The sequence below is a fragment of the Sinocyclocheilus rhinocerous genome, unplaced genomic scaffold (genome assembly GCF_001515625.1).
Source record: "Sinocyclocheilus rhinocerous isolate Xijiao unplaced genomic scaffold, SAMN03320098_v1.1 scaffold359, whole genome shotgun sequence".
Classification (NCBI taxonomy): Eukaryota; Metazoa; Chordata; class Actinopteri; order Cypriniformes; family Cyprinidae; genus Sinocyclocheilus; species Sinocyclocheilus rhinocerous.
The window spans coordinates 550,031-563,518 of NW_015652307.1; the positions used below are offsets into that span (position 1 = coordinate 550,031).

Here is a 13,488-nt window from a genome sequence, read left to right on the forward strand (position 1 = left end):
CAGTTACTTTGTTTCCATGTGTTGAGTGACAGCTCTGGTGTTGCCATGGTGACAGAAATCAGGAGTAAGTGCAGAGCGTTGTGTGTGAACATGATCTTACTGTAGTTCTAGACTAAATATCAACATGTGTTTACTCAAAAACAGATTCAGTGTTCCTCAAAATCAATAAAAACAGTCAAATGCAAACTCAGAATATTATACAAACCTGCAATAATTAAATATGTTAAATAAGACAAATATCATTTATGTATTTAATCCCATTTTATTAACTAATGTCTTTGCTGCTGACCTTCAATGATCCAATTCATCCATAACAATAAGCAAAAATTACATTTGTGTATAATTTGTGTTATTGCTGAATAGTGTTGAACTTTCTTCTCCTGCGTCATATTCTTCATGTGATTAGTTTGAGCTGCGCCCTCTACTGTACAGACGTGAATTTACATTTCCTTCAGCTTGAGCCGTATTCATTTCACTTTTGGTGTGAAAGGGCTTTTACGTTTGTAAAAGAGGAACTTATTTTAATATTAAAAACAAACAAGCAAGCCCTGCCCAGATTTAAAAAGTAACTCAAAAGTAACATAACGCATTACTTTCCATAAAAAGTAACTAAGTAACGTAATTCGTAAATTTTTTAGGGAGTAACGCAACATTGTAATGCATTACTTTTAAAAGTAACTTTCCCCAACACTGTTCGTTATTGATTTTTTATTTATTTAAAAAAAGAGTTTTTATCGTCTCGTTTTCAACTGTGAAAAAATGTCGTTGACGAAAATGATGGGTCAGCGAAATGAACAGTGGGTCGTACCTTACTCAGCTGCGCCATGACCTCCCACAGCAGACTGTGCAGGATGGAGAGCTCGCGGCCCAGGTCGATGTAGCCCTCGAACGCCCCGGCGTTACTCACACACTCCAGATTAGAGATCTCGTACAGGAACTGCTGCATGGAGCCCCACTCCATCTCCAGGAACTCATTCATGAAGCCCAGATAGTCCTCCTTCCCACTGAACCTGCAGAGAACACACACACAGCAGTGTGAGAGAGAGAGAGAGAGAGAGAGAGAGAGAGAGAGACAGACGATAAGTGACGAGCCAACAGACTGAAGATCACCTCTAAACACCATGAGACACACAGCAGCAGAGCAGAGTTATTATCACTAACTCAAAATACTTCTATTACTAAACTGAACAATAACGGAAACATATAAAAAAATAAGATAAATTTTTTTTTTATTTCAGCTAGTTGCCAGGCAACAATTCTTATTTTCATATATTTTAAGCTGAAGCGCTAAAATAACAAAAACCAAAAATGAAATAAAATGATTAAAAACTATATACATATTTAAAAAAGAAAAATAAATAAAAATGACAAAACACAAAATTATTAAAACTTTAAACTAAAATGAAAATAAAACTACTTCTAAATATTAAAGGGTCATATGATGTTATTTCAAGTTTTCCTTTCTCTTTGGAGTGTTACAAGCTCTTGGTGCATAAAGAAGATCTGTAAAGTTGCAAAGACTAAAGTCTCAAATTAGGGCTGGACAATAATTCAATATCAATATGTATCGCGATATAATTTTTTTCAATAACGGTGATATGATTTTTAAACACATTTCCGATATTTCGATATACATTACCAGTGTTTCCCATACATTGATTTATTTGTGCCGTTTGACGATGTATACATCTCAAATTCATAAAATTGACCCTTATGACTGGTTTTGTGCTACAGGGTCACATATATTAAGCAGAACTGTAATGGTGAGACTATAAGAGTGTGTTACGGATGCTAGAACAACACTGGTGTCGCCGGCTGCATGGGGAAGTGAGGTGGTGTCAGTGAGGGTCATGTGACGCGTGAGGATGACTGGATGACGCTGGACTCTAGTGACTGACTTGGAAAAGCTGGCCAGGCTCTGCACCACCTTGGCGATGAGCGTGAGGGTTCGAGAGGTGCGTTCAGATGGATACTCCTGCGTCAGACTGAACAGAGACGGGGACATGATGGCGGGACACAGGAAGCGCAGGAAGAGAGAGGAGCTGATGAGATGGTCAGCGATGTCCTCCCGGCCGCGCTCAGCACAGCGCACACGCCACGACGCAAACACCTCTTTCAGCTCGCGAGGAAACACGCTGCAGAGAGAGAACACATCCCATCATGCACTGCCATCCCTACACTAAAAGCACCTCGCACTTCAACACTGGCTTTCACACAGCTCTGGAAGCTATGAATTAGTATGTCTAATCTAGTACATTGCATCAAAATAAAACACTGATTAACTACATTAAAAAAAACGTAAAATTTAAAAAATAATAATAAATACAATCAAAATAAAACACTTACTAATAATTAATTAAATAATAAAATTGAAATAAAATTAAAAATAAAAACTAATAAAAAACTAATTAACTACAAAAATGTACAATTGAAATAAACATAAAAACAATTAAAATAACACAATAATAATTAAATCATAAAAATGTAAAAAATTAATAATTTCAAAATAAAACTACTAAAATAAACTACATAAATTAAAATGAACTACATCATAAAAATGTAAAATTGAAATAAAATTTTAAAACACATGTAACCAAAATAAAACATTTTGTAATAAATAATTAAAACGCAAAATCTAAATAAATGTAAATAAAAACAAATCAAAATGAAACACTATAAAAAGATCAAATGGTGTATTAGTTTAGCTGCATGTCATGTGACACCAGAGATCCGTGAATATGTGAAAGTGTTAAAGTTACTGAAGCAAGGATTGGTCAGCTGACAGGAACTGACCAGTGTGAGCGGATGAACTCTCCTGCAGAGCATCACTGTCATCATCTTCATCATCCTCTCACACACACACACACACACACTCTCTCTCTCTCACACACACACTCTCTCTTTCTCTCTCTCTCTCACACACACACACACACTCACTCACTCACTCACTCACCGATGGTGTCTTTGAGATAGCGATGCGCGATCAGCTTCAGGAACTCCTCGATGGCTTTGGTGGCCAGTGTGTTTTCTCTGAAGATCACATGCTCGCGGTTGATGAAGCGATCCACCTCACTCATGGCCATATCAGACAGGAAGTCCTGAACACACACACACGCTTGACATCAGCTTGCCTGGCCACTTCACAGGGATCCTTCACGTGATCTTTTAGTAGTAATGTAGTCTTTTATTAGTAGTTTGAATTAAAAAAAAATATTTTTTAAAGTTTTAAATTTTTGTTGAAGTTTTAGTAATTTTGTTGTTGCGTTTTTCTAATTTATATTATTATTATTATTATTTTTAAATATGTCTATTAGTGCTGTTAAACGATTAATCGCAATTGTCTCTGAAATGGTTTTCAAAACTGTCCTGGAGCAGCCCAGCACCGTCTCCCTCATCTAACACCCGATTTAACTCATCAGCTCATTAATAGAGACTAAGACCTGAAGTGGGCAGCAGAGCAGCAGCTCTTAAAGTAATAGCAGCCAAAACAACCTAATAACCAGCTGCTGTGATGTCTATTAATCAAAGAACAAAAGAAAAAAAAAAAGAGGAAATCAATAACTTTTATAGCTTCAAGGATTCATCTATATTTAATTTAGAATTTAGTGTTTGATAACTTCAATTTCTGTATATTTCTGCTGAAGGGCACAGGTAAATATGACATTTATTAGCAATATAAAAGTATATTTAAAAACTTTAATGTAGGTGGCATTAATCACGATTAATTTCATTTCATCACGATTAATTAGTTAATTTTTTTTCATCGATTTGAAAGCACTATTATAAATAAATACACACACATGCATGTATATATTTTGAAAATATTTACATGTCTATATTTATATTAATAAAATTTATATTAGAAATAAAAAAATTGTATATATAAACATACATATCAAGATTGAATATATCTGATCCCATGTTATAAAAGATGAAGTGCTATGCAGGCTATTTAAGACAATATTAGCTGATTAGACGGCAATGCTGAGCTAACATGCCCTCAAATACATGAAATATTACCCTTTTTAGACATATTTTTTGAAGTAAAGAGTAAAGAAAATTCTATACAAAACGTACTAGCAGTTGCCAAGTGGTTATCGGTCTTGCTTTTCCAATACAAATAAGACCAATCTATCTTTTCATAACTGAATTTTAAAAAGTTATGATCAGTCTGCAACCGGCCCCAGCTCTATTTTCTCTGCAGCTAAATTCAGTTGTCAGTTCACCTCTTACTCCTTAATCGCGTTCTGTACACACATAATTCAATAAAATACGGGAGTGACAACCGCATTTACAGAAATTCTACACCGTGTGTACGGAACTGAACTGAACAAACTAGCTGTTAATGACGTATTTGAACGTGCATCAGAAATGTGTCTGTATGTGAGATGCAAGAAAATAACAGTGAAAGAAGTCTTAACCTGAGTTAGTTGCGCTCACGAGTCCTGCGGTTAAGTGTCAGTGTTGCCAGATCTTCATAGAAAAAAGACAAGCACAAAAAACACTAAAACACCAAATGCTTTGTTTTATAACACACACACACACAAAAAATCATATATCTCATATCTGCAACAAACCACTTTATTAACTCCATAAAGTGCCCATCTTTATGAGCTAAGACCAAACAACATGCTTAAAAGCGCTTGTAAATATGAGGACATGGCAACACTGCAAGACAGCGCTCTCTAAAGCAGCCTCCCGAGCATTAACCAAACACAGCACGTCTATCAGCGGTAGTTTAGTTAAAATAAACGGACAAAAAGAGTCTTTAGCCAGATACCAAACGGCTAAATTCTTCTCCACTCCCGCAAGACGCCAAAATGTTGCTACAGAGGCAGAACACATTTAGGCCACGCCCACCGGGGGGAAAACAATCCAACGCTCTCGCTCTCTAAAGCAGCCTCCCGAGCATTAACCAAACACAGCACGTCTATCAGCGGTAGTTTAGTTAAAATAAACGGACAAAAAGAGTCTTTAGCCAGATACCAAACGGCTAAATTCTTCTCCACTCCCGCAAGACGCCAAAATGTTGCTACAGAGGCAGAACACATTTAGGCCACGCCCACCGGGGGGAAAACAATCCAACGCTCTCCGTTGACTCTGTATTGCGGGAAGCTGCCTCCTTGTATTTTCTGACTTATAACAAAAAACAGAACAATGCCTAAAAGCTGCTGTGTGACAAGATGTACAGCAAACAAGCTAAAAAACCCAGAACTACGTTTTTATAAGCTGTCGAGCCAAAAACAAGCGTTTAAGGACACAAATAGTTAGATGTCAGAGTATTTCATTCAGATCATTTCTCAAACAAAAGGAAGGTTAGGAAAAGGGGCACTAGACAATAGGGCTGTGTATCACCAGCAAAGTCACGATACGATACGTATCACGATACAGAGGCCACGATACGAATCACGATACAGGACTGCACTGAATTTCACCTCAGAAGAATTTAGTAAAACAGCTGTTTATTAAACACTGCTTACTATAGTGCCATTTCTAACTATTGGCAGAGCAGGCAGTTGACCTCATTTGATTTAAATCACCAATCAATTTTTAGCTTTCAGGATTTTTTTATACCTAACTTTGTTTAAGGATGGTTCTCAACTATGCTATAAAATGTATAACAAAATGATTTGATATACCATTTTGCTTTATGAAATATGTGTCTAAAAATGCCATAAACTGGTTTTCCCATTAAGCACAATGTTATCTATACAAATAGAGAAACGCGGCAAAACGGTGGTAATTCATACATACACAGCCTCTCTATCTCTCTCTCTCGCTCTCCCTTTTTCTCTCTCATAAATGAACAGTTGATGAATCACTTTTCTGAGAATAGAATATTGAAGTGGAGATTGCTAAACTGCAAGCTAAGCGGTGTTTTCAGAAAGCAAGCGCGTTTATCCTCAGCGGAGAGAGAGCACGTGCACATGCCACTGCTGCACACGTGCCACAATATCGATACAGGGCCAGCTGTATCGATACTCGTATCGTCAAATCTCTGTGACGATACATCGTCGTATCGATATTTTGAACACAGCACTACTAGACCAACATAATTTTGTTTCACCGCTGTCCACATTGTCACTCCGTTAAGATCCTCACTGAAACCAGACAAAGTGAACATGTTGGTTTTCCTGGCACGAAACATAACGACCGAAAAATAAAGCAGCAGGACTAGCCGATTCACTTAAGCGGCGCAGTAGTAAAACAGCCGAACACTTGCACAGACTATAGGCTAGCCTGATGTTGCACTTAAAAAAAAACTAATTAAAAAAAGCCTCTTTTATGTTGCACTTTAAAAAAGGTTGTTGTTATAAATGTAGCATAATTTGCTGTTACAAACTATGAATTATTAAAAGTTTCAACGAGTGCGTTTATATCCACGGACTGTCACCCGAAAAACAATGTCTAAAGAAATAGGAATCGAAGTTTAGCACAACTCGCTCGTGTTGAGCTACGCTTGTTCTTTCTGCAGCTTTCTCAGGTTGTTATTCTTTTAATAATTTATTGTACAAAGAATGGGTAACAAACAATGACAAAAACGGTTCCATAATTCCCATTAAACTCAAAAGATATCGAAAAAACATCTCGATTACGCATGTAACCTTCGTTCCCTGAAGGAGGGAACGGAGACGTCACGTCGGTGACCGACGAATTGGGATCTCGCTTAGAGAGACCAATCCACTTTGAGTGTAAACTAAATGAGCCAATGCACATTGGCATGCGATGATTGCATCCAGCTGCCGCTGATCACAGCGTGAACATAAAAAGGCAGCAGGTGCAACGCATACCAGGTTTTCGCTTCGGAGCCGAGACGGTAACCCGGCCGCTCAGCGGTGGTACAGCAGCCATGGTGAAGAGACGTTCCCTTTCAGTCGGGTCACTCTCGACGTCACGTCAGTGACCGACGAATTGGGATCCCTACCAAAGAGCCATGGATGCTGCCCCTTCCAGTGTCCTGTGCGAGCCTCCTGCGCCCCTTTTTGGTGTAGGCCGGGGCTCTTAGCAAGCCGACACTAAACGGGGGCCTCTCAGTGCTTCTACCCGTTTGAGGTAAGAACTCACCTCAGGTTGTTACCCAGAGAACTCGCTGTGACCTTCGTCGCTTGGAGCGCGAGGTCAGTGGCGGTTCGGAGCTCTTTCAGAACTACCGGATCGTGACCACCCTCGTGCAGGTCCTTCAGTGCCTTGGCCTGATAAACCTGCAGTAACGGCATACCGTGTAAGGCGGAGGCAGCTTCTCCACAAGCCGTATAAGCACCGCCGGTCAGACCAGACGATTCCGGCAGTAAAAGGTGCCGTCCATGACCCGGTGAGCTCCTCATGCACCTTTGGGAAGAAAGTAACTGGGGCGGGGCGCTGAGAACCAGCGCGAGCCACCCCGAGAAACCAATCATCCAACCTTGAGGGCTTGGGCCGCGGTGGAGGTTTCCACTCGAGCCCTACCCTCTTGGAAGCCCGGGAAAGCATAGCCGACATCTTCGGATCTGATTCAGATGTTGCCACTGTCCTGGAGGGCGGCAGCGCAGCCGAATCTTCCTCTCCAGAGAGCTCTCCCTCCGAAGCAGTGATCGACATCCGGTCGTCGGGAGGAGCACCGAAGGATATCTTTGGCGGCTCGACTGGTTGCGAAGCGCTAGAGGAGCGATGGTCTCCCGAGGGTTGGTTCCCTGAGGGGTTTGCCACCACTGTAACCCTCAGACCGCCTGTGCTACTGCCCGAAGTAGTCCTTGCCGAACACTAGATCGCGGCAGAGGCAACGGAGCTCCGCCCCCCCTGGAGGAAACAGAGCCTGGCCCGCAGCTCCGAGATGGTCATCTTCCCGCAATGGGAACATGACTCATCCGCGAACGCAACCTCAGCGCGTTTAATGCCCAAGACACATGAGGCAGCGATCGTGACCGAAGCGAAAAGCTGGTATGCATTGCTCCGGCTGCCTTTTAATGCTCACGCTTTGATCAGCGGCAGCTGGATGCAATCATCGCATGCCAATGTGTATTGGCTTGTTTAGTTTACACTCGAAGTGGTTTGGTCTCTTTAAGCGAGTTCCCATTTCGTCGGTCACCGACATGACGTCGAGAGTGACCGTCTGAAAGGGAACAACAAACTTCTAAAAATAAATATTGTTATTGTTATTATAATTTGCATAATAAAGAAGACTGCTTTATTATTATTCATTTCCATGTTCATTTACAAGCCTCATGGGTTCTTGTTCATTACAGATTTCTGCGGCGGCGGCGGAAATGATTTTTTGCTTCTTCACCGAGGTAAGAAAAAATCCCATACGTCACAACCCTACGTAGATCTGTTTTTTTAGCTTGTTTGCTGTACATCTTGTCACACAGCAGCTTTTAGACATTGTTCTGTTTTTTGTTGTAAGTCAGAAATGACAAGGAGGCAGCTTCCCGACGTGCTGTGTTTTGTTAATGCTCGGGAGGCTGCTTTAGAGAGCGCTGTCTTGCAGTGTTGCCATGTCCTCATATTTACAAGCGCTTTTAGGCATGTTGTTTGGTCTTAGCTCATAAAGATGGAGTTAATAAAGTGGTCTATTGCAGATATGAGATATATGATTTTTGTGTGTGTGTGTGTGTGTTATAAAACAAAGCATTTGGGTGTTTTAGTGTTTTTGTGCTTGTCCTTGTTTGTTGTTTTTTTTCTATGAAGATCTGGCAACACTGACTTTACCTCAGGGCTTTAGAGCAATAATTTACGGGCCTCACTCCTGCATTTAAATGCGGCTGTCGCTCCTGAAACCTGCAGTGTGTACGTGGCCTATGGACGTGAGCGGAGCGCTCTGACCTTGGCTTTGCCGGTGCTCTGCAGGATATGCACCAGCGCACAGGCCACCTCCTCCTTGCTCTTGGCGCTCAGCAGCGGCTCCAGGACGCCGCACAGAGTCCGGTAGTTGTTGGTCACGTACTCGGCGAACTCCTTGTACAGCTCCATGGGAAGGATGTTCATGGTCTGGTAGCGGCACTTGAGGCGCAGCGAGGCGTTGATGATCTTCCCGCTGCCCACGCCATCGATTTGACAGCACTAGATAGCATTATTTTTATCACGGAGACACTGGATATTTTCGAGACTTATTTCGCGTCTTTTTCACATATTCAAATTTTTTCTAGTCGTGTTCATGGCAAACTCTATAAAACAGCATCTGTTACAAAAACTTAAAAATTAATATTAAATATGTTTTATATGTATTAAATATGTATTATATGTTTTGTGGTTTCATTAGGGATGTAACGATATCAAAATCTCACGATACGATAATATTGCGATATGAAGTCCACGATACAATATTTATTGAGAAATTATTGCGAAAAAAATGACAATTTTGTAAATTTTAAAGTTAAATTATTCTATGCACTTGGAGAGTCCAAAATTAAGAGCTCCAACCCATGTTCCTAAGAAAACTTAAAAAGTGAGTGAATTGACTTGTACCTGAACTTTAAAGGGGACTCAACCCTCTTTTTATTTGTGATATACTGTCTTAATTCAGAAAAATGTTTATATATTAAATATATTTATTTATAATATAAATTATATGAATAATATATATAATAAATATTTTCTAAATGTATACTGTATGTGTGTGTATTTATATATACACATAATAAATATACACAATACACACACATATACTGTGTAAACAAAAACTTTTATTTTGGATGCGATTAATCTCGATTTGACAGCACTAGATAGCATTATTTTTATCACGGAGACACTGGATATTTTCGAGACTTATTTCGCGTCTTTTTCACATATTCAAATTTTTTCTAGTCGTGTTCATGGCAAACTCTATAAAACAGCATCTGTTACAAAAACTTAAAAATTAATATTAAATATGTTTTATATGTATTAAATATGTATTATATGTTTTGTGGTTTCATTAGGGATGTAACGATATCAAAATCTCACGATACGATAATATTGCGATATGAAGTCCACGATACGATATTTATTGCAATATTTAAAAATAAAAAGACAAATGAAGAAATTTATTTATTTTTTTTACAATTTTGTACATTTTAAAGTTTAATTATTCTATCTAATGCACTTTGAGAATTCCAAATTAAGAGCTCCAACCCATGTTCTCAACTAAGAAAACTTAAAGTCAGAAAAAAGTCAGTGATTTGACTCGTACCTGAACTTTAAGCGGACTCAACCCTCTTTTTATTTGTGATCTACTGTCTCAGTCTAAATTACATTCACACTGTTGTTTTAGGAAGCCAAACAAATTAGAATAATAATCACTTTAAAACACGCAGCGAAAACAGACTTGATGAAGAGATGAAGCATATTGTGCTTTCGCTTTGAGTTCGTTTGACAGATAGCATAATGGCCCAAAACAAATATATTTTAAAAGCTATACTTTTTGCCCGGAAGACCTATCGTTTCATATCGTCATGTGACCACGATAATATCGAGACAGTTTTGGTATCACGATATTGATCATATCGTTACATCCCTAGGTTTCATGCAATGTTATTTTAGTATAAATGGGATACTATTATAGTTTTTGTTATTTGAATTAGGCCTAGATTTTAGCATTTTAAATTTTTGAAGTATTTTATTGTTTTTTGTCATTTTTATTAGTTTTTCTTGGTTGTTAATGTCTATAAGTTTTTATACATGTTTTATTTCAGTTTTAGTTTACTTTAGAACATCACGTTAAACTAAATGAAAATTACAACTATCTGAAATAAAATGTTTTTAAAGTTTTAATTATTTTAAACCATTACATAAATTCTTAAAATTGCACCTTTTTTACATTCAAAAAACATTAAATAGTTGAAGTTTACGCATTTATTTGATTACCACCGTTTTTGTACAGCATTTCTAAAAACAAATAAATAAAACATTTCATAGTAGCCTATTATTCAAACCGTAATAAAGGATTACATTTGTAAAGTTTTATGAATTCAATTGATTAGACATGCTTTTTGATTACTGAAATTTAAAGCATTAAAATTGAATTTAAAAAAAATTCAAAAGGAAAACATGGAAATCAGGAAAGAATAAAGCTGACATCATAGGCTCTATTACTGATAAAATTTTTATAAATTATACAATTTTATGAATTCAATTGAATAGACATGGTTTTTGATTATTGAAATTTAATTAAAGCTTAAAAATGGAATTCAGAAAAATTAAAAAGGAAAACAGAATTAAAACGGACTTTGGGAAAAAAAATGCAATTCATGGAATTTGGGAAAAAATAAAATGGATTTTATAGGGCCCTATATTGTTAAAATCGCAACAAATTCTAAGATTTTCTAATTATAATTTTAATACAATTGATTATACAGGTTTTTGATCATTACAATTTAATAAAAACCGTGGTCACATGACGATATGAAACGATAGGTCATCCAGGCAAAAAGTGTAGTTTTTAAAATATATTTAAACTTCTTATAAGTTCAGGTACGAGTCAAATCACTGACTTTTTTTCTGACTTAAGTTTTCTTAGTTAAGAACATGGGTTGGAGCTCTTAATTTGGAATTCTCAAAGTGCATTAGATAGAATAATTTAACTTTAAAATGTACAAATGTACATTTTTTTTCCAATTCTTCATTTGACTTTTTTTTCAAATATTGCAATAAATATTGTGTCGTGAACTTCATATCGCAATATTATCGTATCGTGAGATTTTGATATCGTTGCATCCCTAGTAGTTTGTGGTGTGACCGCAGCGGTACTCATGTATGAGCAGACCTTGCGTCTCTTCTTGTCCGTCTCCTTGTACAGGTGCAGTCTGAGGCTGCGGATGGCCGGCAGGTTGTTGAACTCGAAGTGTTCGCCCCAGAACACGGTGTCTGTGCGCGGTTTGCTGGTGGTTCGCGCGTACAGCATGTCGTCCAGACACAGCTCGCAGTAATAGCGCTTCTTCGGAGGAAGATCACGGGCCTCGATGATCCACAGCTTCAGCACATTATCAACACGACGGCTGTTATCCTGCAACAATATTAACATAAAACAGACACGTTTATTTACAATGCTTGACAAAGGTTTATGTACTTGTTAAGTGTAGAGCAGGGTTATTATCGTTAACTAAAACTATTAAAAACATCTCCGTTAACTAGAATAAAGCTGATATAAAATAAATATTACGTGAAAAATTTTAACTGAGCAAAATTTTGAAATGTTGCCTTGACTAACTGAAATAAAATTAAATAAAATTAAAAATTAATAAATAAAAACTTTAGGCAAGGCAAGGAACAAAAAATTAGGCTAATAGTTTTATTTGAAAAACGAAAGCTAATAAAAATTACAAAAGCATGTAACAAAACTGCAAAAAATGTAATTAAAATAAAACTAAAAATAAAATCTAATTGAAAATATTAATAAAAAACATATAATAGTAATACATAAATTATACTAAAATAAAAAATACCAAATGAAAAAATTTGAACTAAAAGAAAATTTGAAATGTTGCCTTGGAAACTAAACAAAGTTTAAGTAAATTTTTTATTAAACAATAATAGTATAAATATACAATGTTAAAAGTATAAATAATGCTAAAATCTGGGATAGTGTCAAAAAAAAAAAAAGTCTTATAAATGTTCTGACATGTCAATAAATACTTCTATAAAACCAACAATAGAAGTGCATTGACTGCAAAACAAAAAGTTGTTTTAAAATCATTTTGAGTATATATTTTGGAAAATAAATGTCCATTTAAAGACTCCATATCATTCAGTATTCTGACGTTGCTGACTCTGAATCAATTTGCAAGTGGGCTACTATGAGATGACGAATGATCTTATATCACATTTACAATCTAGTCTTTATTTTCTCAGTAAATGGACCAAAAATTTACATTTACATTTAGCAGACGTTTTTATCCAAAGCGACTTACAAAGCAGAAGCAATCAGACCAACAAGAGAGCAACAATATACAAGTGCTGTGACCAGTCTCAGTTAGTCTAGCACAGCGCACATTGCTAGGTGTTTTTTTTTCTTTTCTTTTTTATATAAATAAATTAGACCAAATAGAATAGAATAGGTAAGTGCTAGTATTAATTGGTCAGGTGCTGGCGAAAAAGATGTGTCTTTAGATGTTTTTTTGTAGGCAAGCATCAGTACCTTGAATTTGATGCGAGTGGCTATTTGCAGCCAGTGCAAACTAATGAAGAGAGGTGTGATGTGAGCTTTCTTCGGCTTGTTGAAGACCATTCTGGCTGCTGCATTCTGGATCAGTTGCAGAGGCTTGATAGTACATGTGGGAAGGCCCGCCAAGAGAGCATTACAATAGTCCAGTCTGGAGAGAACAAGAGCTTGGACAAGGAGTTGTGCAGCTTGCTCTGATAGGAAGGGTCTAATCTTCCTAATGTTGTATAAGACAAAGCTGCAGGACCGGGCCGTTGTAGCAATATGGTCTGTAACGCTTAACTGATCATCCATCACAACTCCAAGGTTCTTGGCTGTCCTGGAAGGAGTTATGGTTGACGAACCCAGCTGTATAGAGAAGTTGTGATGAAGTGCTG

General features: G+C 37.4%; 1 protein-coding gene across 1 annotated transcript in view; it reads right to left on the minus strand.

The window, feature by feature from the left end:
* The window catches only part of syngap1a (synaptic Ras GTPase activating protein 1a), a 53,201-nt gene that overhangs the window by 7,989 nt on the left and 31,724 nt on the right, over positions 1 to 13,488 (minus strand). The window contains exons 5-10 of the mRNA XM_016520722.1: positions 11,690 to 11,956; positions 8,800 to 9,036; positions 2,954 to 3,098; positions 2,794 to 2,815; positions 1,899 to 2,135; positions 809 to 1,010 (exon numbers count right to left, since the gene is read on the minus strand). Coding sequence (XP_016376208.1) covers positions 809 to 1,010; positions 1,899 to 2,135; positions 2,794 to 2,815; positions 2,954 to 3,098; positions 8,800 to 9,036; positions 11,690 to 11,956 — 1,110 coding nt within the window. The remainder of the gene's footprint in view (positions 1 to 808; positions 1,011 to 1,898; positions 2,136 to 2,793; positions 2,816 to 2,953; positions 3,099 to 8,799; positions 9,037 to 11,689; positions 11,957 to 13,488) is intronic.